This window comes from Oncorhynchus keta, chromosome 21 (genome assembly GCF_023373465.1).
Source record: "Oncorhynchus keta strain PuntledgeMale-10-30-2019 chromosome 21, Oket_V2, whole genome shotgun sequence".
In the NCBI taxonomy this organism is placed as follows: domain Eukaryota; kingdom Metazoa; phylum Chordata; class Actinopteri; order Salmoniformes; family Salmonidae; genus Oncorhynchus; species Oncorhynchus keta.
The window spans coordinates 38,697,562-38,725,151 of NC_068441.1; the positions used below are offsets into that span (position 1 = coordinate 38,697,562).

A 27,590-nucleotide genomic window follows, 5' to 3' on the forward strand; every position below is an offset into this window, starting at 1 on the left:
TCACATAATAATTTAACGCGTTCATTAATTTTTTACGTAGTTATTACGCATTGATTACACAATCACTCGTATTTCATATGTCTCAACGATTCATCGATACGTATGCAATGATGATGGTAAAGTTGTCTCGTGCACCTACAGTGCTTGCTGGTCATAAAAAAAAGATAGCTAGCTCATGGTTGCAAACAATGTTCTTCCCCAAAAACATAGCAAAACGACACGTTTCAGTATCTATAGTTAGCTACTATATAGCTCTTAAATAACCCTAATTTATAAGACCACTCTTATTTGATTAATGGTGGTCGGACCCATCTATGTGAAGCTAGCCACAATAAGGATTAGCGACGATACTGGACTTTGCAGTTAGCCTTCAAGATAAAAGTATTGCATAATTCTACTACTTTTATTCATTTGCATCACTGTCAATTACATACTTTTATTTAGAAGACAAACCACAAATTCCACTATTGTGCCTAATCCTTATTTTGGCTAGCTTCACAACACAACCTGGTCCGTTCCAGCCTCACTAGCCAGATTAAGCTAGCTGGCTGCTTATAATGTTAGCTTTGGGCAACAGTGTTTAGTTTGATTTATTTATATACTTCACGTTTATTTAACCAGGTAGGCCAGTTGAGAACAAGTTCTCATTTACAACTGCGACCTGGCCAAGATAAAGCAAAGCAGTGTGACAAAAACAACAACAGAGTTACACATAAACAAACATACAGTCAATAACACAAAAGTGCAGTGTGTGCAAATGTAGAAGAGTTGGCAATAAATAGGCCGTAGAGGCAAAAATAATTACAATGTAACATTAATACTGGAGTGATAGATGTACAGATGATGATGTGCAAGTAGATATACTGGGGTGCAAAAGCGCAAGAGTGTAAGTAATAATATGGTGATGAGGTAGTCTGGTGTGCTATTTACAGATTGGCTGTGTACATGTACAGTGATCGGTAAGCTGCTCTGACAGGTGATGCTTAAAGTTAGAGAAGGAGATATAAGACTCCGGCTTCATAGATTTTTGCAATTTGTTCCAATCATTGGCAGCAGAGAACTGGAAGGAAAGGCGGCCAAAGGAGGTGTTGGCTTTGGGGATGACCAGTGCAATATACCTGCTAGTGTGTGTGCTACGGGTGGGTGTTGCTTTGGTGAACAGTGAGCTGAGATAAGGCGGGGCTTTACCTAGCAAAGACTTATAGATGACCTGGAGCCAGTGGGTTTGTCAACGGATATATAGTGAGGGCCAGCCAACGAGAGCATACAGGTCGCAGTGGTGGGTAGTATATGGTGCTTTGGTGATAAAACAGATGGCATTGTGATCGACTGCATCCAGTTTGCTGAGTAGAGTGTTGGAGGCTATTTTGTGAATGACATCGCCGAAGTCAAGGATCGGTAGGATAGTCAGTTTTACGAGGGTATGTTTGGAGGCATGACTGAAAGAGGCTTTGTTGCGAAATAGGAAACCGATTTATAGATTTAATTTTGGATTGGAGATGCTTAATGTGAGTCTGGAATGAGAGTTTACAGTCTAACCAGACACCTAGGTATTTGTAGTTGTCCACATATTCTAGGTCAGAACCGCCCATATTCTAGGTCAGAGTAGTGATGCTAGTCGGGCGGGAGGGTGCAGGCAGCAATAGGTTGAAGAGCATGCATTTAGTTTTACTAGCATTTAAAAGCAGTTGGAGGTCACTGAAGGAGTGTTGTATGGCGTTGAAGCTCGTTTGGAGGTTTGTTAGCACAGTGTCCAAAGAAGGGCCATATGTATACAGAATGGTGTCGTCTGCGTAGAGGTGGATCAGAGAATCACCAGCAGCAAGAACGACATCATTGATATATACAGAGAAACTGGCTAGCTATTTATTTTCATGAACTGAAGTTCAATTTCAATAGGCGAACAACAAGTGGCTACCTAGCTAATACTTACTCACAAGGATTCCTAAATCTTGGCTAAGAATAATGAAAATGACTGCAGTTTCTACTGGTTATTGTTTTCAGGCTGGTTGTACTGATGCTAGCTAGGTACCAAGCTAAAGCTAGCTACCCCAGAAGTTGAGGTCAGACAAATTATGCTTTATTACCTGCGTGGTATTGGAAACACATCGTTCGTGGCCGCTGTTCGCTTGTTTCCAGACTTTTTTGTACAGATTTGACAGTGCTACTGTATCTTTTTTTGACACGCAAAGACACAATCGGCATTCCATAGTATGTATGTCGTGAAGCTAATAGCAGTGATGCTATTGCTGTGTAACTCCAGTAGGGCAACATCTGAAAAATAGCGCACTCTGTAGTGTGTACCGGTGCTCAACCAGTCGGTGAAAGCCAACATCACCCACGACAGAGAACGGTTGATTGTCAAGGGCAATGAATTCCATTATGTTGGCTTCAATGGATTTCGCCTATGAGTTGTCTCGCTGAAATGTTCTTATTCTTTCAATTGACCGCTCTACTTGTTGACTGCTCGATCCATACAGCAGATATTGTGGGTTAGCTTAGGAATGGTGTGTTGCACATGTAGCGCAAAATCTTACGTGGGGTCATTACGTCATGTACCTACGTTATACAGGTATGCACGTCAGCTTTGACATCAATGTTGCACGTCAGCGTTAAGCTAGACATCGGCCTATACCGATGTTGGCATTTTTAGCTAATATCGTCCGATTCCGATCTGTTCCCCAATATATCGTGCATCCCTAAGTAGAACAATGGTTTAAGAATGACATTTTCTATATTCTATACGTTCTATGTTCTTTATGTTCTACACCTTCTATACTCTATACGTTATATATGTTCAGGAGGCTTGGTAATGTGCCTGTAGGCTTGGTATTGTTATGTGCTTGGTTTTATTGAGGGAAAACATGCAGCACTTCCGTGGCTCTATAAAATGTGTTGACCTCTAGACAGAGGTTGTTAAGAAATGGGTTGTTAACAAAAAAAATGACATACTGTACAAATCACGAGGTTAATTGGTTCTATTATTAGGTCCAGCTTAGATTGACTGTTGTATGTGTCAATCTGATCCCAACTTCTGTCAGTGCAAAAGCTCCACTCTAAACACTGTAGAACTTTCTGCTAGTTGGTCTTGCTCCAGAAAATAGAAAGATTAAGGACAGAGAACGCCTCTAGTCTGCACACATTCAACTGCACCTTCTTTAACTGGTATCCAGCCCAATATTTATAATAATAATAGTGATAATAATAACAATAAGAATATTTATAGGGTCGAAACAGATTGGACAAACTGTTCTTTTGGTTGAATGTTTTTGTTGTTGTGGTAATTGGTTGAGCTGTGGGAGGACTGAACATATTCTTATAAATGGGTTTTAATCGAAGTGCAACCAACATTTCAACATGGGTTTAGGTGTCCGTTGTATCGTTGACCACTCGGGACAAAGGGATTGCAGAACTGGTTTCCCCAGAGATGTTGTCAGTTGCCTGAATCTCTTCCCTGAATTTATTCCAAATGTTAAATGTTCTCTCTTCTATGCCCAGACAATGCCATGGTGACGGCACAGGGTAGAGATGCCAACCTGTGGTGGCGTATTCATGTGTCGCTCAACTACCCTTTTGGGCCTTTTCCATGACAATGCAACATAAAATGTCACTTATCCTGGTTTCTGCCTCTGCGTGTAACCCAGGGAGAGGCTTTGGTTGAACATGCAAAGCTATTTTTCAAAGCAGACTATGTGCTTCAGTGTGGTATGTTATGTCAACATAGTCACATTTAACCATGATAGTTATGTCACCTAAGCTGACATACATTATTGAGTGTATGGGATAATGCTGATTGAATAGGGTGTTTTAAGGTTATTTGAGTCGAATACCGTACCCCTAGACTAGAGCTTTTATAGTTACCCCTTATAAGAACTTGACCTTGAGGTGCCCTTAAAATACCTTTGGCTCGAGCTACTCAATTCCTTTGGCTTGACCTACTGAGCTAATCAGGTTTCACTTGTATCATACACAGGCATGCACTGCATACCTACAGTGGGGCAAAAAAGTATTTAGTCAGCCACCAATTGTGCAAGTTCTCCCACTTAAAAAGATGAGAGAGGCCTGTAATTTTCATCATAGGTATACTTCAACTATGACAGGCAAAATGAGAAAAAAAAATCCAGAAAATCACATTGTATGATTTTTTATGAATTTATTTGGTGGAAAATAAGTATTTGGTCAATAACAAAAGTTTATCTCAATACTTTATTATATACCCTTTGTTGGAAATGACAGAGGTCAAACGTTTTCTGTAAGTCTTCACAAGGTTTTCACACACTGTTGCTGGTATTTTGGCCCATTCCTCCATGCATATCTCCTCTAGAGCAGTGATGTTTTGGGGCTGTTGCTGGGCAACACGGACTTTCAACTCCCTCCAAAGATATTCTATGGGGTTGAGATCTGGAGACTGGCTAGGCCACTCCAGGACCTTGAAATGCTTCTTACGAAGCCACTCCTTCGTTGCCCGGGCGGTGTGTTTGGGATCATTGTCATGCTGAAAGACCCAGCCACGTTTCATCTTCAATGCCCTTGCTGATGGAAGGAGGTTTTCACTCAAAATCTCACGATACATGGCCCCATTCATTCTTTCCTTCACACGGATCAGTCGTCCTGGTCCCTTTGCAGAAAAACAGCCCCAAAGCATGATGTTTCCATCCCCTTGCTTCACAGTAGGTATGGTGTTCTTTGGATGCAACTCAGCATTCTTTGTCCTCGAAACACGACGAGATGAGTTTTTACCAAAAAGTTCTATTTTGGTTTGATCTGACCATATGACATTCTCCCAATCTTCTTCTGGATCATCCAAATGCTCTCTAGCAAACTTCAGATGGGCCTGGACATGTACTGGCTTAAGCAGGGGGACACATCTGGCACTGCAGGATTTGAGTCCCTGGCGGCGTACTGTGTTACTGATGGTAGGCTTTGTTACTTTGGTCCCAGCTCTCTGCAGGTCATTCATTAGTGGGATTTTTGCTCACCGTTCTTGTGATCATTTTGACCCCACGGGGTGAGATCTTGCGTGGAGCCCCAGATCGAGGGAGATTATTAGTGGTCTTGTATGTCTACCATTTCCTAATAATTGCTCCCACAGTTGATTTCTTCAAACCAACCTGCTTACCTATTGCAGATTCAGTCTTCCCAGCCTGGTGCAGGTCTACAATTTTGTTTCTGGTGTCATTTGACAGCTCTTTGGTCTTGGTCATAGTGTAGTTTGGAGTGTGACAGTTTGAGGTTGTGGACAGGTGTCTTTTATACTGATAACAAGTTCAAACAGGTGCCATTAAGACAGGTAACGAGTGGAGGGCAGAGGAGCCTCTTAAAGAAGAAGTTACAGGTCTGTGAGAGCCAGAAATCTTTCTTGTTTGTAGGTGACCAAATACTTATTTTCCACCATAATTTGCAAATAAATTAATTAAAAATCCTACAATTTGATTTTCTGGATTTTTTTTCTTCTCATTTTGTCTGTCATAGTTGAAGTGTACCTATGATGAAAATTACAGGCCTCTCTCATCTTTTTAAGTGGGAGAACTTGCACAATTGGTGGCTGACTAAATACTTTTTCGCCCCACTGTATCTGCAGATGTAGGATCTTAATTTGATCACCCTGTTGCAGGTTAACTTTTCTGCAATGCAGAACATTTAAGACTTGTCGTGTATTTGAGGTTTAAAAAGGGTTCTGAAGTTTGTAATTTCTACTTTTACATTTCTGGCTTGATTTTCCCTAACATTTTTCGGATCAACCCCTCCAAAAATGTATTGGAATCCACATTATAATTCAAAGTTTCTGTTGCCGCAGGATTATTATCCTGCTGTAGCAAACTGGTTCAAATTAAGATCCTACATCTGTACGCACACGATTATGTATAGTACCGTATGCATCTGTACAGACTTGATGATCAGTCGTTTGTTGTTCGATCACAAGGCACAGAATGAAATCGGGAAGCAATTGGATAAGGCAAGCTGAAAGTAATCAAATGTAACCGAGCTTCGTTGCATTACAGAGTGCATCTGCCGCCTCCACCATGGCTACAAAGCCAGGGGCGGTGTCCGTGACAATGGGTGGTGCCACAGCAAGTGATGCCACAGCGGGAGGAAGTCCTACTACAGCAGGGACAACACAAAGAGGAACGGCCAAAGTGGCGATGCCAGAGGTAGACTGACTTAGCTGGGTCTTTGGAGATTCCTTTGGGACAACCTTGGCGCATTCTGATGTTCTTAACCCCCTTTCCTCATTAACATGGGTGTAGTGTACTCTGTTACATGGAATCTCTCTTATCCCTCTCTTCTCTTCATGCTCAGTTTCATCTTCTGAAACACTTCATTCACAAAGTCTGCAGCTGCTTGGGCTCTCTACCATTGACTTCTTCTCAGCCTTACCTATGGTGCATTCAGATATGCTTACTTCAACATTCACCATGACCGCAAAGAGCTTATTGATTATGCTATTTTACATGCTGGACAATGGGATTAGGACTCTTCACTGTCCATTGGAATGGTGCATAAATGTGTTGTTGCCTCGCTTTCTCAACCACATTTCCATAATATGTTCTGCGCCTGCTTCTTGGTTTGTAGACGGCATTCGTCTCTCCAGCAGGTGCTACTATTATTGACATACCAACACCTGGGACCAAAGGCAGCCCTAAAGACACCCCAAAGGTAACTCAAAACACCCCTCCCCTAAATATAGTTCATGGTTTCATCCTCTGAATCCTATTGTGTATGTATCTTCTGAATCACTAACACAGAGAAGATGCTGCCTACATACAGACTCGAATCATTGGCCATTTTAATAAATGGGTCACTTTAAATAATGGTACTTAATTAATGTTTACATATCTTACATTACTCATCTTATATGTATATACTGTATTTTATACCATCTATTGCATCTTGCCTAAGCCGCTCGGTTATTACTCATCCATATATTTATATGTACATATTCTTATTTTATCCCTTTAGATGTGTGTGCATTAGGTAGTTGTTGTGGAATTGTTAGATTACTTGTTAGATATTACCGCACTGTCGGAACTAGAAGCACAAGCATTTCACTACAGTCTATTAACATTTGCTAACCATGTGTATGTGACCAATAAAATGTGATTTGATTTGAATGGCTGTTGGGTTTTAAGTTACGGGTAGATGTTTCCCGTATACACATATCTAGGATCAACTTACTTTCCTCACATGCCTAATTTAACCTTAACTGCCGTGGGCGAGGGGAAAAATCTGGCGGGAAGTGAGCTGGCAAATTGAGGCGTGTGTGGCAGCTCCCCGCACCTCTCCAAAATCTGTCAAAGCAATCCAAATCAAATAGAATTTTATGTGTTGCATGCGCCGAATACAATGGGTGAACCGTGAACTTACGAGCCCTTTCCAAACAATGCAGAGTTAGAAAGTAAGAAAATGTGCTGGGAAAAAAGGAAATTGTAACACAATAAGATAATAACGAGGCGATATACAGGGAGTACTGGTACCAAGTTAATGGGCTGGGTTACGATGTGATTGAGATAATATGTACATGTAGGTAGGGGTAAAAATGATAAGGCAATCAGGAAAGATAATAAACAGAATAGCAACAGCGTGTGTGAAGAGTGTGAAAGTGTGAGTGGGTGTGTGGCACCAATATATAGTACCAGTCAAAAGTTTGGACAACTACTCATTCTAGGGTTTTTCTTTATTTTTACTATGTTCTACATTTTAGAATAATAGTGAAGACATCAAAACTATGAAATAAAACATGGAATCATGTAGTAACCCCCAAAAATATTAAACCTATCAAAATATATTTGATATTTTAGATTCTTCAAAGTAGCCACCCGTTGCCTTGATGACAGCTTTGGACACACTTGGCTTTCTCTCAAACAGCTTCACCTGGAATGCTTTTCCAACAGTCTATGAGGAGTTCCCACATGTGCTGAGCAATTGTTGGCTGCCTTTCCTTCACTCTGTGGTCCAACTCATCCCAAACCATCTCAATTGGATTGAGGTTGGTTGATTGTGGAGGCCAGGTCATCTGATGCAGCACTCCATCACTCTCCTTCTTGGTCAAATAGACCTTACACAGCCTGGAGGTGTGTTGGGTCACTGTCCTGTTGAAAAACAAATGATAGTCCCACTAAGCGCAAACCAGATGGGATAGCATATTACTGCAGAATGCTGTGGTAGCCATACTGGTTAAGTGTATGGTAAAGTAACCCCCACACCATCACACCACCTCCTCCATGCTTCACGGTGGGAACTACACATGTGCAGATCATCCGTTCACCTACCTTTTTTTCCCACAAAGACACGGCGGTTGGATCCAAAAATCTAAAATTTGGACTCATCAGACCAAAAGACATATTTCCACTGGTCGAATGTCCATTGCTCGTGCTTCTTGGCCCAAGCAATACTCTTCTTATTATTGGTGTCCTTTAGTAGTGGTTTCTTTGCAGCAATTTGACCATGAAGTCCTGATTCACACAGTCTCCTCTGAACAGTTTATGTTGAGATGTGTCTGTTACTTGAACTCATTGAAGCATTTATTTGGGCTGCAATTCCTGCGGCTGTTAACTTATCCCCTGCTGCAGAGGTAACTCTGGGTCTTCCTTTCCTGTGGCGGTCCTCATAAGAGCCAGTTTTATCTTAGCGCTTGATGACAGCACTTGAAGAAACTGTCAAAGTTCTTGAACTTTTCCACATTTACTGAACTTCATGCCTTAAAGTAATGATGGAATGTAATTTCACTTAGCTTATTTGAGCTGTTCTTGCCATAATATGTACTTGGTATTTTACCAAATAGGGCTATCTTCTGTATACCACCCCTACCTTGTCACAACACAACTGATTGGCTCAAACTCATTAAGAAGGAAATAAATTACATAAATTAATTTTTAAGAAGGCACAGCTGTTAATTGAAATGCATTCCAGGTGACTACCTCATGAAGCTGGTTGAGATAATGGCAAGAGTGTGCAAAGCTGTCATCGGGGCTGTCATCGGGTAGCTACTTTGAAGAACCTCAAATATAACATTTGTTCAACACTTTTTTAGTTACTACATAATTCCATATGTGTTATTTCATAGTAGTGTTGTCTTCACTCTTATTCTACAATGTAGAAAATAATAAAAATAAAGAAAAACCCTTGAATGAGTAGGTGTGTCCATACTTTTGAGTGGTACTCTGTGTGTGAGTGTAGTATGTGTGTGAGTGTAGTATGTGTGTGAGTGTAGTATGTGCGTGAGCGTAGTATGTGCGTGAGCGTAGTATGTGCGTGAGCGTAGTTTGTGCGTGAGCGTAGTTTGTGCGTGAGCGTAGTTTGTGCGTGAGCGTAGTTTGTGCGTGAGCGTAGTTTGTGTGAGCGTGTGGGTAGTCCAGTGAGTGTGCATAGGGCCAATGCAAGGGAGTCAGTTTTTTTTAAAGCTGGTCGATGCAAGTAGTTCAGGTAGCCATTTGATTAACTGTTCAGCAGCCTTATGGCTTAGGGGTAGACGTTGTTCAGGATCCTTTTGGTCCCAGACTTGTCGCTCTGGTAACGCTTGCTGTGCGGTAGCACAGAGAACAGTCTATGACTTGGGTGACTAGAGTCTTTTGACAATTTGTTGGGCCTTCCTCTGACACCGCCTGGTATAGAGGTTCTGGATGGCAGGAAGCTCGGCCACAGCGATGTACTGGGCCTTACTCACTATCCTCAGTAGCGCCATGCGGTCGGATGCCAAGCAGTTGCCATACCAAGTGGAGATGCTCTCAATGGTGCAGCTGTATAACTTTTTGAGAATCTGAGGGCCCATGCCCCAAAAAAATTGGCCTCATGATGGAGAACAAGCATTGCCATTTCCTCTTCACAACTGTGTTGGTGTGTTGGGACCATGATAGGTCCCTTGAAATGTGGAGACAGAGGAACTTGAAGATTTCAACCTGCTCCACTATAGCCCTGTCAATGTAAATGGGGGTTTCCTTGGCGCTACGTTTCTTGTAGTCCACGATCAGCTCCTTTGTCTTCTCAAATTGAGGGAGAGGTTGTTGTCCTGGCACCACACTGCCAGGTGTCTGACCTCCCTGTAGGCTGTCTCATCGTCATCGGTGATCAGGCGTACCACCATTGTGTCGTCGGCAAACTTAATGTTGGAGTTGTGCGTTGCCACTCAGTCATGGGTGAACAGGGAGTACAGGAGAGGACTAAGCACGCACCCCTGAGTGGCCCCCGTGTTGAGGGTTCAGCATGGCAGATGTGTTAATCCCAGGGTCCTTAGTTTGTTGATGAGCTTGTAGGCCGCTGTGGCTGAGCTGTAGTCAACGAACAGCCTCCTCACAGAGGTGTTCCTTTTGTCCAGGTGGGTAAGGGCAGTGTGGAGTGTAATTAGAGATTGCGTCATGGAATACGCGAATTGGAATTGATCCAGGGTGTCTGGGATGCTGGTGTTGATGTGAGCCATGACCAGCCTATCAAAGTGTTTCATGGCTACAGATGTGAGTGCTACGGGGTGATAGTCATTTAGACAGGTTACCTTGTGGGTCTATGGTGGTCTGCTTGAAACATGTAGGTATTACAGACTGGATCAGGGAGAGGATGAAAACGATCACTGTGGGGACGACATTGTCACTTCTTAGTGAAGCCAGTGACTGATGTGGTAAATTCCTCAATGCTATCTGTTGAATACTGGAATATATTCCAGTCTGCTAGTGAAACAGTCCTGTAGTTTAACATGCCTCGTCGGTCCACTTCCGTATTGAGTGTGTGACTGGTACTTCCTGTTTTTGCTTGTCAACAGGAATCCAGAGGAGTTATTTTCAGATTTACCAAATGGAGGGCGATGGAGAGCTTTGTATGCATCTCTGTGTGGCGTAAAGTTGATCTAAAGTTTTTATTCGCCTCTAGTTGCACAGGTGACATGCTGGTAGAAATTTTGAAGACAGATTTCAGTTTCCCTGCATTAAAATCATTGGCCACTAAGTGCGCTTCCTCTGGGTGAGAATTTTCTTGTTTTCTTATGGCCCAATACAGCTCGTTGATTGCGGACTTAGTACCAGCATTGGTTTGTGGTGGTAAATAGACAGGTAAGAAAAATATAGATAAAAACTCTTGGTAAATACCATGGTCTACAGCTTATCATGAGGTATTCTAACTCAGGGGAGCAGAACCTTGAGACTTCCTTAATATTAGAGAATGCACACCAGCTGTTGTTAACCACCCCCGAGCTTACCCGGCGGCGCTGCTGTTCTGTCCTGCCTATCAGCTTGATTTATATTTTCCATGTCCTTGTTCAACCACGACTCAGTGAAACGTAGGATATTACAGTTCTTCATATCACATTGATAGGATAGTCTCGAAAAGAGCTCATCCAGTTTATTCTTCAGTGATTGCTTGTTCACTAATAGAACGGATGGTAGACGCGGTTTACCAGTCACCGACGTAGTCTCGTCAAGTATCCCTCACGCCGGCCTCTATGACGCCTCCTCTTCCGAGTGTTGGGGGATTTGGGCCTGGTCTGGGATGAGCAGTATGTCCTTTACCTCCTATTAATTGAAGTAGAAAGCCTCATCCAAATCGAGGTTAGTGATCGCTGTTTTGATGTCCAGAAGCTCTTTTTCGGTAATTGGAAGCAATAGTGGAAACATTATGTACAAAAGAAATAAAGATAAGCTACAAAAAATACAAAATCGCAAACTGTATTTGTATGTATGTGTCTCTTTTGGAGTGGTAGGGTTAAAAGCAGAAGTCAAATTTCGATTGGACCTCATGTGCAATTGACCAATAAAGTAATTTTAATCTTAGGAGAAGGAAATGCAAAAATTATCCTAGATCAGTGTCCAGGGCCAACTTGACCCTACTTTACATTTTTACAACCCCTGCACCTCACCCTCACTGGACCCCTTTCACCTTTACATAATTGAATTTAAGGAATGTTAAACACCGGTTAATTATTTTTTTTTCATGTAATGAAGCCGGTTAATGTAATAACTTGCTGGATAACGTAAAAAAAAAAGTTTTTTTAGTCTAATAAATTATTAGGTTATACGGTGGTTATTACACTCAGGTGAGTCAACTTTTTTTAATGAATAACTTCAATAATCATGTAATAACATACCAAAATCAATGTTTTGATTGACTTCCCTTAATTCGATGCACAAACCGCCAACCACCGGCAATTACAAACACCGACAAACTCATGCACATCATACAGTCACCCTCACAAGCATACATTGAAATGTGCCCACACCACATACACCCACACCTCTCTTTCGTGTCGTCTGAGTTTCCCAAAGATTGGAAAGCAGCTGCGGTCATCCCCCTCTTCAAAGGGGGACACACTCTTGACCCAAACTGCTACAGACCTATATCTATCCTACCCTGCCTTTCTGATGTATTTGAAAGCCAAGTCAACAAACAGATTACCGACCAATTCGAATGCCACCATACCTTCTCCGCTATGCAATCTGGTTTCAGAGCTGGTCATAGGTGCACCTCAGCCACGCTCAAGGTCCTAAACGATATCTTAACCGCCATCGATAAGAAACAATACTGTGCAGCCGTATTCATTGACCTGGCCAAGGTTTTCGACTCTGTCAATCACCACATCCTCATCGGCAGACTCGATAGCCTTGGCTTCTCAAATGATTGCCTCGCCTGGTTCACCAACTACTTCTTTGATAGAGTTCAGTGTGTCAAATCGGAGGGCCTGTTGTCCAGGCCTCTGGCAGTCTCTATGGGGGTGCCACAGAGTTCAATTCTTGGACCGACTCTCTTCTCTGTATACATCAATGATGTCACTCTTGCTGCTGGTGAGTCTCTGATCCACCTCTACGCAGACGACACCATTCTGTATACTTCTGGCCCTTCTTTGTGTTAACAACTCTCCAGGCAAGCTTCAATGCCATACAACTCTCCTTCCGTGGCCTCCAATTGCTCTTAAATACAAGTAAAACTAAATGCATGCTCTTCAACCGATTGCTGCCTGCACCTGCCCGCCCGTCCAACATCACTACTCTGGGTGGTTCTGACTTAGAATATGTGGACAACTACAAATACCTAGGTGTCTGGTTAGACTGTAAACTCTCCTTCCAGACTCACATCAAGCATCTCCAATCCAAAATTGCATCTATAATTGGCTTCCTATTTCGCAAACAAAGCATCCTTCACTCATGCTGCCAAACATACCCTTGTAAAACTGACCATCCTACCGATCCTCGACTTCAGCAATGTCATTTACAAAATGGCCTCCAATACCCTACTCAATAAATTGGATGCAGTCTATCACAGTGCCATCCGTTTTGTCACCAAAGCCCCATATACTACCCACCACTGCGACCTGTACGCTCTCGTTGGCTGGCCCTCGCTTCATACTCGTCGCCAAACCCACTGGCTCCAGGTCATCTACAAGACCCTGCTAGGTAAAGTCCCCCCTTATCTCAGCTCGCTGGTCACCATAGCAGCACCCACCTGTAGCACGCGCTCCAGCTGGTATATCTCTCTGGTCATCACCAAAACCAATTCTTCCTTTGGCCGCCTCTCCTTCCAGTTCTCTGCTGCCAATGACTGGAACGAACTACAAAAATGTCTGAAATTGGAAACACTTATCTCCTTCACTAGCTTTAAGCACCAGCTGTTAGAGCAGCTCACAGATTACTGCACCTGTACATAGCCCATCTCGAATTTAGCCCATCCAACTACCTCTACACCCTACTGTATTTATTTATTTTTCTCCTTTGCACCCCATTATTTCTATCTCTACTTTGCACATTCCTCCACTGCAAATCTACCGTTCCAGTGTTTTACTTGCTATATTGTATTTACTTCACCACCATGGCCTTTTCTTTTGCCTTTACCTCCCTTATCTCACCTCATTTGTTCAAATTGTATATATACTTATTTTTCTACTGGATTATTGACTGTATGTTTGTATTATTGACTGTATGTTTTTAAAAACTTGTTCTATGTGATATACTGAATGTGAAGTTATTACATTAATCAGTGTTATTACGTTAACCGTTGTTCCAGTATGTCAATACATTGAATACTGTTGAATACATTGAGTTTTAACTCATCCTTGATTGTAGCCGGCACCCATGCACCCGGCCAAAGCTACACCTCTTACCACGGGAGGTGGCAATATTGTAGGGGAGGCAGCAACTCCATGGAAAGCTGAAGTACCAAAGCTGCAAGAGTCTCCGAAACAGACAGCCAAGGTAGATGGCAGACAGTCGAGGAGTGTGGGGCCTCTCTCTTTGGATCTTTATTCTTTACCCGACCTGGCTCTCTTTACGCTCACTTCCCCATTCAACACACTCTTCCTGGGTCATTATTCCATGTGTTATGTCTTCCTCATCTCTCCCGTGATCTTGAGGTTTTAGTCGTTCTTCCACCCCTTTATATGGTATTCTATCTTCCTCTTATCTCTGCTGATATATTTCAAAACATATCTCTGCTTTGGACTTCCTTACTTCTGGCCTAGAAGGTGTCTGTGTGTCTAAGTGGGAAGTGGACAGACACTCTTACTCTTAAGCTTACTCTTTAAGAGTCTTCCCAGCATGCCCACACTTGTGGTACGCTCAACACGTCAAGACAAGCCATGTCTGTCACATCTGTTGTCACCACAGAAAAGCTACAATACATTTCCACTTTTTCTTCTGCTAGCTTCACACCATATATAGTATTGCTTCGTTCTGGGTATGTTTACCTGGTTTAGGTTGACAGGATTTGTTTACCTGGTTTAGGTTGATGGGGTTTGTTTACCTTCTTATTAGCTTACTAAACTGTGACAACAAATTCTGGTCAGGTACTTCTCTTCTCCACGGCACCTTTCCTTTACATTACCAATAACAGACAAACTGCTAACTTTCTTCCTATCACTCTACTAGACTGTGACTGTGAGGTTATGCGCAGCACTCTGAACTCTTCTCTGCACCTCGTCTAATGGCTTGAACCATATGCGTTTATAGAGTGTGCCCACCACATCAAGCAAAGTTGACATGGCTAAAAAGGATCCTGCTAAGTTGGTTACGGCTGTTGCTGCACAAGCTGCAGCGGCTGGAGATGCCTCTATGAAGGGGCCACAGACTAAGGTAGACTCCAGTTTACTTTGGTGTATTAACCACGCTACAGTACAAGGCTCTTGAGGGTGGGGCTATCCCTGGGGTTAGGGGGCTATCATTGATCATTGTTAATTTCCTTATCATTCTTTCGCTGTTTTCACACAATGTATCCAAGATCATGAATTGACAGAGCGGCACACTAACAGAGACTCACAGTGCATTGACGCAGTGAAGGATTTCTACTGTACCATTTTACAATTTAGCCATTTTGCAAACGCTCTTATCCAGACGGACTTACAGGATCAATTAGAGTTAAGTACCTTGCTCAAGGGCACATCGACAGACTGTTCACCTTGTCGACTCAAGGATTCGAATCAGAAACCTTTCGGTTACTGGCCCAAAGCTCTTAACCGCTCGGCTACCTGCCACCTGCTTTACCATTCTGCAATTTTTTTTGACTACAGGAGAATAAAGAAGAAACCTGCATACTGCTCTGACGAAGGCCTTGAGGCAGATGCTTAAAAGCTTAATAAAGAGCAGTGATTCTATGAAGAGCAGTGTGCGGGTTTCTTATTTTTTCTCATGTTATTCAATTGTTACAATGCACCTGCAACAAAGATAGCTGAGATGTGCAAGTGCCTTTTGAGATTTGACTACATGAGGAAGAGGGTGCTCTTGTTCCTGCATGAGTTCTACCTATGTAGGTTTGGTTGAATTGAGACCACAGCCATCCAGAAGCTCAGTTGGGTATAGGAGCTGAGCAGTATCACAGATAGTAGCCTAGTGTTGTATTCACTAACCTCTCCTGCTCTGGGTTACAGGTACAGGTGGAAGTAGTTCCCCCAGGAGCTAAGGCAGCCAAAGAGGTAAAACATTTCTCGCTTTTCTCTCTATTATTCGTTATTAAATGTACCAATTTTATTACATTAAACATCTATATTTATTACATTTCTATAAGTTATTACATTAACCAGTGTAATTGCATTAACCGTTGTTACAGGGTGTCAATACATTGAATTTGCTCTTTTTCTGTTGTATACATTGAGTATTAACTCATCCTTGATTGTAGCCGGCACCCATGCACCCAGCCAAAGCTACACCTCTTACCACGGGAGGAGGCAATATTGTAGGGGAGGTTACAACGCCATGGAAAGCTGAAGTACCAAAGCTGCAAGAGTCTCCGGAACAGACAGCCAAGGTAGATGGCAGACAGTCGAGGAGTGTGGGGCCTCTCTCTTTGGATCTTTATTCTTTACCCGACCTGGCTCTCTTTACGCTCACTTCCCCATTCAACACACTCTTCCTGGGTCATTATTCCATGTGTTATGTCTTCCTCATCTCTCCCGTGATCTTGAGGTTTTAGTCGTTCTTCCACCCCTTTATATGGTATTCTATCTTCCTCTTATCTCTGCTGATATATTTCAAAACATATCTCTGCTTTGGACTTCCTTACTTCTGGCCTAGAAGGTGTCTGTGTGTCTAAGTGGGAAGTGGACAGACACTCTTACTCTTAAGCTTACTCTTTAAGAGTCTTCCCAGCATGCCCACACTTGTGGTACGCTCAACACGTCAAGACAAGCCATGTCTGTCACATCTGTTGTCACCACAGAAAAGCCACAATACATTTCCACTTTTTCTTCTGCTAGCTTCACACCATATATAGTATTGCTTCTGGGTATGTTTACCTGGTTTAGGTTGATAGTGTTTGTTTACCTGGTTTAGGTTGACAGGATTTGTTTACCTGGTTTAGGTTGATGGGGTTTGTTTACCTTCTTATTAGCTTACTAAACTGTGACAACAAATTCTGGTCAGGTACTTCTCTTCTCACGGCACCTTTCCTTTACATTACCAATAACAGACAAACTGCTAACTTTCTTCCTATCACTCTACTAGACTGTGACTGTGAGGTTATGCGCAGCACTCTGAACTCTTCTCTGCACCTCGTCTAATGGCTTGAACCATATGCGTTTATAGAGTGTGCCCACCACATCAAGCAAAGTTGACATGGCTAAAAAGGATCCTGCTAAGTTGGTTACGGCTGTTGCTGCACAAGCTGCAGCGGCTGGAGATGCCTCTATGAAGGGGCCACAGACTAAGGTAGACTCCAGTTTACTTTGGTGTATTAACCACGCTACAGTACAAGGCTCTTGAGGGTGGGGCTATCCCTGGGGTTAGGGGGCTATCATTGATCATTGTTAATTTCCTTATCATTCTTTCGCTGTTTTCACACAATGTATCCAAGATCATGAATTGACAGAGCGGCACACTAACAGAGACTCACAGTGCATTGACGCAGTGAAGGATTTCTACTGTACCATTTTACAATTTAGCCATTTTGCAAACGCTCTTATCCAGACGGACTTACAGGATCAATTAGAGTTAAGTACCTTGCTCAAGGGCACATCGACAGACTGTTCACCTTGTCGACTCAAGGATTCGAATCAGAAACCTTTCGGTTACTGGCCCAAAGCTCTTAACCGCCGGCTACCTGCCACCTGCTTTACCATTCTGCAATTTTTTTTGACTACAGGAGAATAAAGAAGAAACCTGCATACTGCTCTGACGAAGGCCTTGAGGCAGATGCTTAAAAGCTTAATAAAGAGCAGTGATTCTATGAAGAGCAGTGTGCGGGTTTCTTATTTTTTCTCATGTTATTCAATTGTTACAATGCACCTGCAACAAAGATAGCTGAGATGTGCAAGTGCCTTTTGAGATTTGACTACATGAGGAAGAGGGTGCTCTTGTTCCTGCATGAGTTCTACCTATGTAGGTTTGGTTGAATTGAGACCACAGCCATCCAGAAGCTCAGTTGGGTATAGGAGCTGAGCAGTATCACAGATAGTAGCCTAGTGTTGTATTCACTAACCTCTCCTGCTCTGGGTTACAGGTACAGGTGGAAGTAGTTCCCCCAGGAGCTAAGGCAGCCAAAGAGGTAAAACATTTCTCGCTTTTCTCTCTATTATTCGTTATTAAATGTACCAATTTTATTACATTAAACATCTATATTTATTACATTTCTATAAGTTATTACATTAACCAGTGTAATTGCATTAACCGTTGTTACAGGGTGTCAATACATTGAATTTGCTCTTTTCTGTTGTATACATTGAGTATTAACTCATCCTTGATTGTAGCCGGCACCCATGCACCCAGCCAAAGCTACACCTCTTACCACGGGAGGAGGCAATATTGTAGGGGAGGTTACAACGCCATGGAAAGCTGAAGTACCAAAGCTGCAAGAGTCTCGAAACAGACAGCCAAGGTAGATGGCAGACAGTCGAGGAGTGTGGGGCCTCTCTTTGGATCTTTATTCTTTACCCGACCTGGCTCTCTTTACGCTCACTTCCCCATTCAACACACTCTTCCTGGGTCATTATTCCATGTGTTATGTCTTCCTCATCTCTCCCGTGATCTTGAGGTTTTAGTCGTTCTTCCACCCCTTTATATGGTATTCTATCTTCCTCTTATCTCTGCTGATATATTTCAAAACATATCTCTGCTTTGGACTTCCTTACTTCTGGCCTAGAAGGTGTCTGTGTGTCTAAGTGGGAAGTGGACAGACACTCTTACTCTTAAGCTTACTCTTTAAGAGTCTTCCCAGCATGCCCACACTTGTGGTACGCTCAACACGTCAAGACAAGCCATGTCTGTCACATCTGTTGTCACCACAGAAAAGCTACAATACATTTCCACTTTTTCTTCTGCTAGCTTCACACCATATATAGTATTGCTTCTGGGTATGTTTACCTGGTTTAGGTTGATAGTGTTTGTTTACCTGGTTTAGGTTGACAGGATTTGTTTACCTGGTTTAGGTTGATGGGGTTTGTTTACCTTCTTATTAGCTTACTAAACTGTGACAACAAATTCTGGTCAGGTACTTCTCTTCTCACGGCACCTTTCCTTTACATTACCAATAACAGACAAACTGCTAACTTTCTTCCTATCACTCTACTAGACTGTGACTGTGAGGTTATGCGCAGCACTCTGAACTCTTCTCTGCACCTCGTCTAATGGCTTGAACCATATGCGTTTATAGAGTGTGCCCACCACATCAAGCAAAGTTGACATGGCTAAAAAGGATCCTGCTAAGTTGGTTACGGCTGTTGCTGCACAAGCTGCAGCGGCTGGAGATGCCTCTATGAAGGGGCCACAGACTAAGGTAGACTCCAGTTTACTTTGGTGTATTAACCACGCTACAGTACAAGGCTCTTGAGGGTGGGGCTATCCCTGGGGTTAGGGGGCTATCATTGATCATTGTTAATTTCCTTATCATTCTTTCGCTGTTTTCACACAATGTATCCAAGATCATGAATTGACAGAGCGGCACACTAACAGAGACTCACAGTGCATTGACGCAGTGAAGGATTTCTACTGTACCATTTTACAATTTAGCCATTTTGCAAACGCTCTTATCCAGACGGACTTACAGGATCAATTAGAGTTAAGTACCTTGCTCAAGGGCACATCGACAGACTGTTCACCTTGTCGACTCAAGGATTCGAATCAGAAACCTTTCGGTTACTGGTCCAAAGCTCTTAACCGCTCGGCTACCTGCCACCTGCTTTACCATTCTGCAATTTTTTTGACTACAGGAGAATAAAGAAGAAACCTGCATACTGCTCTGACGAAGGCCTTGAGGCAGATGCTTAAAAGCTTAATAAAGAGCAGTGATTCTATGAAGAGCAGTGTGCGGGTTTCTTATTTTTCTCATGTTATTCAATTGTTACAATGCACCTGCAACAAAGATAGCTGAGATGTGCAAGTGCCTTTTGAGATTTGACTACATGAGGAAGAGGGTGCTCTTGTTCCTGCATGAGTTCTACCTATGTAGGTTTGGTTGAATTGAGACCACAGCCATCCAGAAGCTCAGTTGGGTATAGGAGCTGAGCAGTATCACAGATAGTAGCCTAGTGTTGTATTCACTAACCTCTCCTGCTCTGGGTTACAGGTACAGGTGGAAGTAGTTCCCCAGGAGCTAAGGCAGCCAAAGAGGTAAAACATTTCTCGCTTTTCTCTCTATTATTCGTTATTAAATGTACCAATTTTATTACATTAAACATCTATATTTATTACATTTCTATAAGTTATTACATTAACCAGTGTAATTGCATTAACCGTTGTTACAGGGTGTCAATACATTGAATTTGCTCTTTTTCTGTTGTATACATTGAGTATTAACTCATCCTTGATTGTAGCCGGCACCCATGCACCCAGCCAAAGCTACACCTCTTACCACGGGAGGAGGCAATATTGTAGGGGAGGTTACAACGCCATGGAAAGCTGAAGTACCAAAGCTGCAAGAGTCTCCGGAACAGACAGCCAAGGTAGATGGCAGACAGTCGAGGAGTGTGGGGCCTCTCTCTTTGGATCTTTATTCTTTACCCGACCTGGCTCTCTTTACGCTCACTTCCCCATTCAACACACTCTTCCTGGGTCATTATTCCATGTGTTATGTCTTCCTCATCTCTCCCGTGATCTTGAGGTTTTAGTCGTTCTTCCACCCCTTTATATGGTATTCTATCTTCCTCTTATCTCTGCTGATATATTTCAAAACATATCTCTGCTTTGGACTTCCTTACTTCTGGCCTAGAAGGTGTCTGTGTGTCTAAGTGGGAAGTGGACAGACACTCTTACTCTTAAGCTTACTCTTTAAGAGTCTTCCCAGCATGCCCACACTTGTGGTACGCTCAACACGTCAAGACAAGCCATGTCTGTCACATCTGTTGTCACCACAGAAAAGCCACAATACATTTCCACTTTTTCTTCTGCTAGCTTCACACCATATATAGTATTGCTTCTGGGTATGTTTACCTGGTTTAGGTTGATAGTGTTTGTTTACCTGGTTTAGGTTGACAGGATTTGTTTACCTGGTTTAGGTTGATGGGGTTTGTTTACCTTCTTATTAGCTTACTAAACTAAGGTGTCTTTATGTCTAAGTGGGAAGTGGACAGACACTCTTATGCTTACTTTTAAGTCTTTCCAGCATGCCCACATTTGTGGTACGCTCAACACATCAAGACAAACCATGTCTGTCACATCTGTTGTCACCACAGAAAAGCCACAATATATTTCCATGTTTTCTTCTGGTTGCATCACACCATATATAGTATTGCTTCTGGGATTGTTTACCTGGTTTATGTTGACGGGGTTTGTTTACCTGGTTTATGTTGATGGGGTTTGTTTACCTGGTTTTGGTTGATGGGGTTTGTTTACCTGGTTTTGGTTGATGGGGTTTGTTTACCTGGTTTTGGTTGATGGGGTGTGTTTACCTGGTTTTGGTTGATGGGGTTTGTTTACCTGGTTTTGGTTGATGTTTTTTTTTACCTGGTTTTGGTTGATGGGGTTTGTTTACCTGGTTTTGGTTGATGGGGTTTGTTTACCTGGTTTTGGTTGATGGGGTTTGTTTATCCGGTTTATGTTGATGGGGTTTGTTTACCTGGTTTATGTTGATGGGGTTTGTTTAACTGGTTTTGGTTGATGGGGTGTGTTTACCTGGTTTTGGTTGATGGGGTTTGTTTACCTGGTTTTGGTTGATGTTTTTTTTTTACCTGGTTTTGGTTGATGGGGTTTGTTTACCTGGTTTTGGTTGATGGGGTTTGTTTACCTGGTTTTGGTTGATGGGGTTTGTTTACCCGGTTTATGTTGATGGGGTTTGTTTACCTGGTTTATGTTGATGGGGTTTGTTTACCTGGTTTATGTTGATGGGGTTTGTTTACCTGGTTTATGTTGATGGGGTTTGTTTACCTGGTTTATGTTGATGGGGTTTGTTTACCTGGTTTTGGTTGATGGGGTTTGTTTACCTGGTTTTGGTTGATGGGGTTTGTTTACCCGGTTTATGTTGATGGGGTTTGTTTACCTGGTTTATGTTGATGGGGTTTGTTTACCTGGTTTATGTTGATGGGGTTTGTTTACCTGGTTTATGTTGATGGGGTTTGTTTACCTGGTTTTGGTTGATGGGGTTTGTTTACCTGGTTTTGGTTGATGGGGTTTGTTTACTTCCTTTTACTCTGCTAAACTGTGACTACAAATTCTGGTCAGGTACTTCTCTTCTCACGGCACCTTTCCTTTCCATTACCAATAACAGACAAGCTGCTAACAATCATCCTATCACTCCTGTAAACTGACTGTGAGATTATGCGCAGCACTCTGAACTCTTCTCTGCACCTCGTCTAATGGCTTGAACCATATGCGTTTATAGAGTGTGCCCACCACATCAAGCAAAGTTGACATGGCTAAAAAGGATCCTGCTAAGTTGGTTACGGCTGTTGCTGCACCAGCTGCTGCGGCTGGAGATGCCTCTCTGAAGGGGCCACAGACTAAGGTAGACTCCAGTTTACTTTGGTGTATTAACCACACTACAGTACAAGGCTCTTGAGGGTGGGGCTATCCCTGGGGTTAGGGGGCTATCATTGATCACTTGTTCGTTTCCTTGTCATTCTTTCGCTGTTTTCACACAATGTATCCAAGCTCATTTATTAACAGTGACACAGTAACAGAGACTCACAGTGCATTGGATGCAGTGAAGGATGTCTACTATTTTCCGGTCACAACTTGCAGGCTTGTTTTCGAATTGCTGTGCGTTTTGTTGCCAACCTATTTTGCTACCTGACAACTTTACGGGTTTCACTTTTTAATTACCGTTCATATATTTATTTATTTTTTCCTCAACTTTTTCACTCCGGACGCTTTATCTGGACACGATTCGTCAGGACCTCCAACAGCCGAAGCTAAGTAGTTTTAACATTAACATGATGCCTTGCATCTAAATCTTGTTGGGGGGGTGAGAAGGATTACTTACCCGGTATTCCTTGAAGAGGTGGGGTTTCAGGTGTCTCCGGAAGGTGGTGATTGACTCCGCTGTCCTGGCGTCGTGAGGGAGTTTGTTCCACCATTGGGGGCCAGAGCAGCGAACAGTTTTGACTGGGCTGAGCGGAACTGTACTTCCTCAGTGGTAGGGAGGCGAGCAGGCCAGAGGTGGATGAACGCAGTGCCCTTGTTTGGGATGCCTTCTAATTGCAGCCGCTGTGCTCGCCTTACGGGGAGGATAGCTGTACTGCAAGCCCAGCTTCAGACGCAATCGTTAGGCAAGGGTAATTTCAGTGTAGGAAAGGATGAAACAGCGTCTGTGCCACCAGTAAGTACAGATAGTAGTATAAATCCCTGGCACAGTCCCCGCAGCCGGACGACTTTCTCACGGTTTCTGGAAGGAAATGCTGTAGGAACGCTCAACCGGTGTCGCTCATTCAGCAGACAGAAACTTTCAACCGGTTCTCCCCATTAAGCAGCGGGTCGGTGTCAGAGGCCGAGTCTTCTCTGGTCTCTACTCCTCCCGTTACGGGGTCTGAGACGCCGAAGCTTCCCACCATTAGCTCTGACAAATTGAAAACTCTAGTCATTGGCGACTCCATTACCCGCAGTATTAGACTTAAAGCGAATCATCCAGCGATCATACACTGTTTACCCGGGGGCAGGGCTACCGACGTTAAGGCTAATCTGAAGATGTTGCTGGCTAAAGCTAAAACTGGCGAGTGTAGAGAGTATAGAGATATTGTTATCCACGTCGGCACCAACGATGTTAGGATGAAACAGTCAGAGATCACCAAGCGCAACATAGCTTCTGCGTGCATATCAGCTAGAAAGATGTGTCGGCATCGAGTAATTGTCTCTGGCCCCCTCCCAGTTAGGGGAGTGATGAGCTCTACAGCAGAGTCTCACAACTCAATCGCTGGTTGAAAACTGTTTTCTGCCCCTCCCAAAAGATAGAATTTGTAGATAATTGGCCCTCTTTCTGGGACTCACCCACAAACAGGACCAAGCCTGACCTGCTGAGGAGTGACGGACTCCATCCTAGCTGGAGGGGTGCTCTCATCTTATCTGCCAACATAGACAGGGCTCTAACTCCTCTAGCTCCACAATGAAATAGGGTGCAGGCCAGGCAGCAGGCTATTAGCCAGCCTGCCAGCATAGTGGAGTCTGCCACTAGCATAGTCAGTGTAGTCAGCTCAGCTATCACCATTGAGACCGTGTCTGTGCCTCGACCTAGGTTGGGCAAAACTAAACATGGCGGTGTTCGCCTTAGCAATCTCACTAGGATAAAGACCACCTCCATTCCTGTCATTACTGAAAGAGATCATGATACCTCACATCTCAAAATAGGGCTACTTAATGTTAGATCCCTTACTTCAAAGGCAATTATAGTCAATGAACTAATCACTGATCATAATCTTGATGTGATTGGCCTGACTGAAACATGGCTTACTGTGTTAAATGAGGCCTCACCTCCTGGCTACACTAGTGACCATATCCCCCGTGCATCCCGCAAAGGCGGAGGTGTTGCTAACATTTACGATAGCAAATTTCAATTTACAAAAAAAAAAATGACGTTTTCGTCTTTTGAGCTTCTAGTCATGAAATCTATGCAGCCTACTCAATCACTTTTTATAGCTACTGTTTACAGGCCTCCTGGGCCATATACAGCGTTTCTCACTGAGTTCCCTGAATTCCTATCAGACCTTGTAGTCATTGCAGATAATATTCTAATCTTTGGTGACTTTAATATTCACATGGAAAAGTCCACAGACCAACTCCAAGAGGCTTTTGGAGCCATCATCGACTCAGTGGGTTTTGTCCAACATGTCTCTGGACCCACTCACTGTCACAGTCATACGCTGGACCTAGTTTTGTCCCATGGAATAAATGTTGTGGATCTTAATGTTTTTCCTCATAATCCTGGACTATCGGACCACCATTTTATTACGTTTGCAATTGCAACAAATAATCTGCTCAGACCCCAACCAAGGAACATCAAAAGTCGTGCTATAAATTCACAGACAACACAAAGATTCCTTGATGCCCTTCCAGACTCCCTCTGCCTACCCAAGGACGCCAGAGGACAAAAATCCGTTAACCACCTAACTGAGGATCTCAATTTAACCTTGCGCAATACCCTAGATGCAGTTGCACCCCTAAAAACTAAAAAATGTCTCATAAGAAACTAGCTCCCTGGTACACAGAAAATACCCGAGCTCTGAAGCAAGCTTCCAGAAAATTGGAACGGAAATGGCGCCACACCAAACTGGAAGTCTTCCGACTAGCTTGGAAGGACGGTACCGTGCAGTACCGAAGAGCCCTTACTGCTGCTCGATCGTCCTATTTTTCTAACTTAATTGAGGAAAATAAGAACAATCCGAAATTCCTTTTTGATACTGTGGCAAAGCTAACTAAAAAGCAGCATTCCCCAAGAGAGGATGACTTTCACTTTAGCAGTGATAAATTCATGAACTTCTTTGAGGAAAAGATTATGATTATTAGAAAGCAAATTACGGACTCCTCTTTAAACCTGCGTATTCCTCCAAACCTCAGTTGTCCTGAGTCTGCACAACTCTGCCAGGACCTAGGATCAAGAGAGACGCTCAAGTGTTTTAGTACTATATCTCTTGACACAATGATGAAAATAATCATGGCCTCTAAACCTTCAAGCTGTATACTGGACCCTATTCCAACTAAACTACTGAAAGAGCTGCTTCCTGTGCTTGGCCCTCCTATGTTGAACATAATAAACGGCTCTCTATCCACTGGATGTGTACCAAACTCACTAAAAGTGGCAGTAATAAAGCCTCTCTTGAAAAAAAGCCAAACCTTGACCCAGAAAATATAAAAAACTATCGGCCTATATCGAATCTTCCATTCCTCTCAAAGATTTTAGAGAAGGCTGTTGCGCAGCAACTCACTGCCTTCCTGAAGACAAACAATGTATACGAAATGCTTCAGTCTGGTTTTAGACCCCATCATAGCACTGAGACGGCACTTGTGAAGGTGGTAAATGACATTTTAATGGCATCGGACCGAGGCTCTGCATCTGTCCTCGTGCTCCTAGACCTTAGTGCTGCTTTTGATACCATCGATCACCACATTCTTTTGGAGAGATTGGAAACCCAAATTGGTCTACACGGACATGTTCTGGCCTGGTTTAGGTCTTATCTGTCGGAAAGATATCAGTTTGTCTCTGTGAATGGTTTGTCCTCTGACAAATCAACTGTACATTTCGGTGTTCCTCAAGGTTCTGTTTTAGGACCACTTGTTTTCACTATATATTTTACCTCTTGGGGATGTTATTCGAAAACATAATGTAAACTTTCACTGCTATGCGGATGACACACAGCTGTACATTTCAATGAAACATGGTGAAGCCCCAAAATTGCCCTCGCTAGAAGCATGTGTTTCAGACATAAGGAAGTGGATGGCTGCAAACTTTCTACTATTAAACTCGGACAAAACAGAGATGCTTGTTCTAGGTCCCAAGAAACAAAGAGATCTTCTGTTGAATCTGACAATTAATCTTAATGGTTGTACAGTCGTCTCAAATAAAACTGTGAAGGACCTCGGCGTTACTCTGGACCCTGATCTCTCTTGAAGAACATATCAAGACCATTTCGAGGACAGCTTTTTTCCATCTACGTAACATTGCAAAAATCAGAAACTTTCTGTCCAAAAATGATGCAGAAAAATTAATCCATGCTTTTGTCACTTCTAGGTTAGACTACTGCAATGCTCTATTTTCCGGCTACCCGGATAAAGCACTAAATAAACTTCAGTTAGTGCTAAATACGGCTGCTAGAATCCTGACTAGAACCAAAAAATGTGATCATATTACTCCAGTGCTAGCCTCTCTACACTGGCTTCCTGTCAAAGCAAGGGCTGATTTCAAGGTTTTACTGCTAACCTACAAAGCATTACATGGGCTTGCTCCTACCTACCTCTCTGATTTGGTCCTGCCGTACATACCTACACGTACGCTACGGTCACAAGACGCAGGCCTCCTAATTGTCCCTAGAATTTCTAAGCAAACAGCTGGAGGCAGGGCTTTCTCCTATAGAGCTCCATTTCTATGGAACGGTCTGCCTACCCATGTCAGAGACGCAAACTCGGTCTCAACCTTTAAGTCTTTACTGAAGACTCATCTCTTCAGTGGGTCATATGATTGAGTGTAGTCTGGCCCAGGAGTGGGAAGGTGAACGGAAAGGCTCTGGAGCAACGAACCGCCCTTGCTGTCTCTGCCTGGCCGGTTCCCCTCTTTCCACTGGGATTCTCTGCCTCTAACCCTGTTACGGGGCTGAGTCACTGGCTTGCTGGGGCTCTCTCGTGCCGTCCCTGGGGGTGCGTCACCTGGGTGGGTTGATTCACTGTTGTGGTCGGCCTGTCTGGGTTGCCCCCCCTTGGGTTGTACCGTGGCGGAGATCTTTGTGGGCTATACTCGGCCTTGTCTCAGGATGGTAAGTTGGTGGTTGAAGATATCCCTCTAGTGGTGTGGGGACTGTGCTTTGGCAAAGTGGGTGGGGTTATATCCTAACTGTTTGGCCCTGTCCGGGGTGTCCTCGGATGGGGCCACAGTGTCTCCTGACCCCTCCTGTCTCAGCCTCCAGTATTTATGCTGCAGTAGTTTATGTGTCGGGGGCTAGGGTCAGTTTGTTATATCTGGAGTACTTCTCCTGTCCTATTCGGTGTCCTGTGTGAATCTTAAGTGTGCGTTCTCTAATTCTCTCCTTCTCTCTTTCTTTCTCTCTCTCGGAGGACCTGAGC

General features: G+C 43.2%; 1 protein-coding gene across 50 annotated transcripts in view; it reads left to right on the forward strand.

Annotated features, from left to right (window-relative positions):
* Window positions 1-27,590, forward strand: part of cast (calpastatin) — a 104,189-nt gene that overhangs the window by 42,947 nt on the left and 33,652 nt on the right. For 17 of the 50 annotated variants that reach the window (XM_052473885.1, XM_052473889.1, XM_052473884.1 and 14 more), the window contains 10 exons: window positions 6,003-6,152; window positions 6,574-6,657; window positions 14,037-14,165; window positions 14,919-15,041; window positions 15,833-15,877; window positions 16,081-16,209; window positions 16,986-17,108; window positions 17,899-17,943; window positions 20,207-20,335; window positions 22,210-22,332. The exons of 2 other annotated variants lie outside the window; for them this stretch is intronic. In XM_052473885.1, the coding sequence (XP_052329845.1) occupies window positions 6,003-6,152; window positions 6,574-6,657; window positions 14,037-14,165; window positions 14,919-15,041; window positions 15,833-15,877; window positions 16,081-16,209; window positions 16,986-17,108; window positions 17,899-17,943; window positions 20,207-20,335; window positions 22,210-22,332 (1,080 nt within the window). Of the gene's footprint in view, window positions 1-6,002; window positions 6,153-6,573; window positions 6,658-14,036; window positions 14,166-14,918; window positions 15,042-15,832; window positions 15,878-16,080; window positions 16,210-16,985; window positions 17,109-17,898; window positions 17,944-19,982; window positions 20,004-20,206; window positions 20,336-22,209; window positions 22,333-27,590 lie in introns of those variants that run through there. 31 more of the 50 variants (XM_052473893.1, XM_052473894.1, XM_052473895.1 and 28 more) reach the window with 14 other exon arrangements.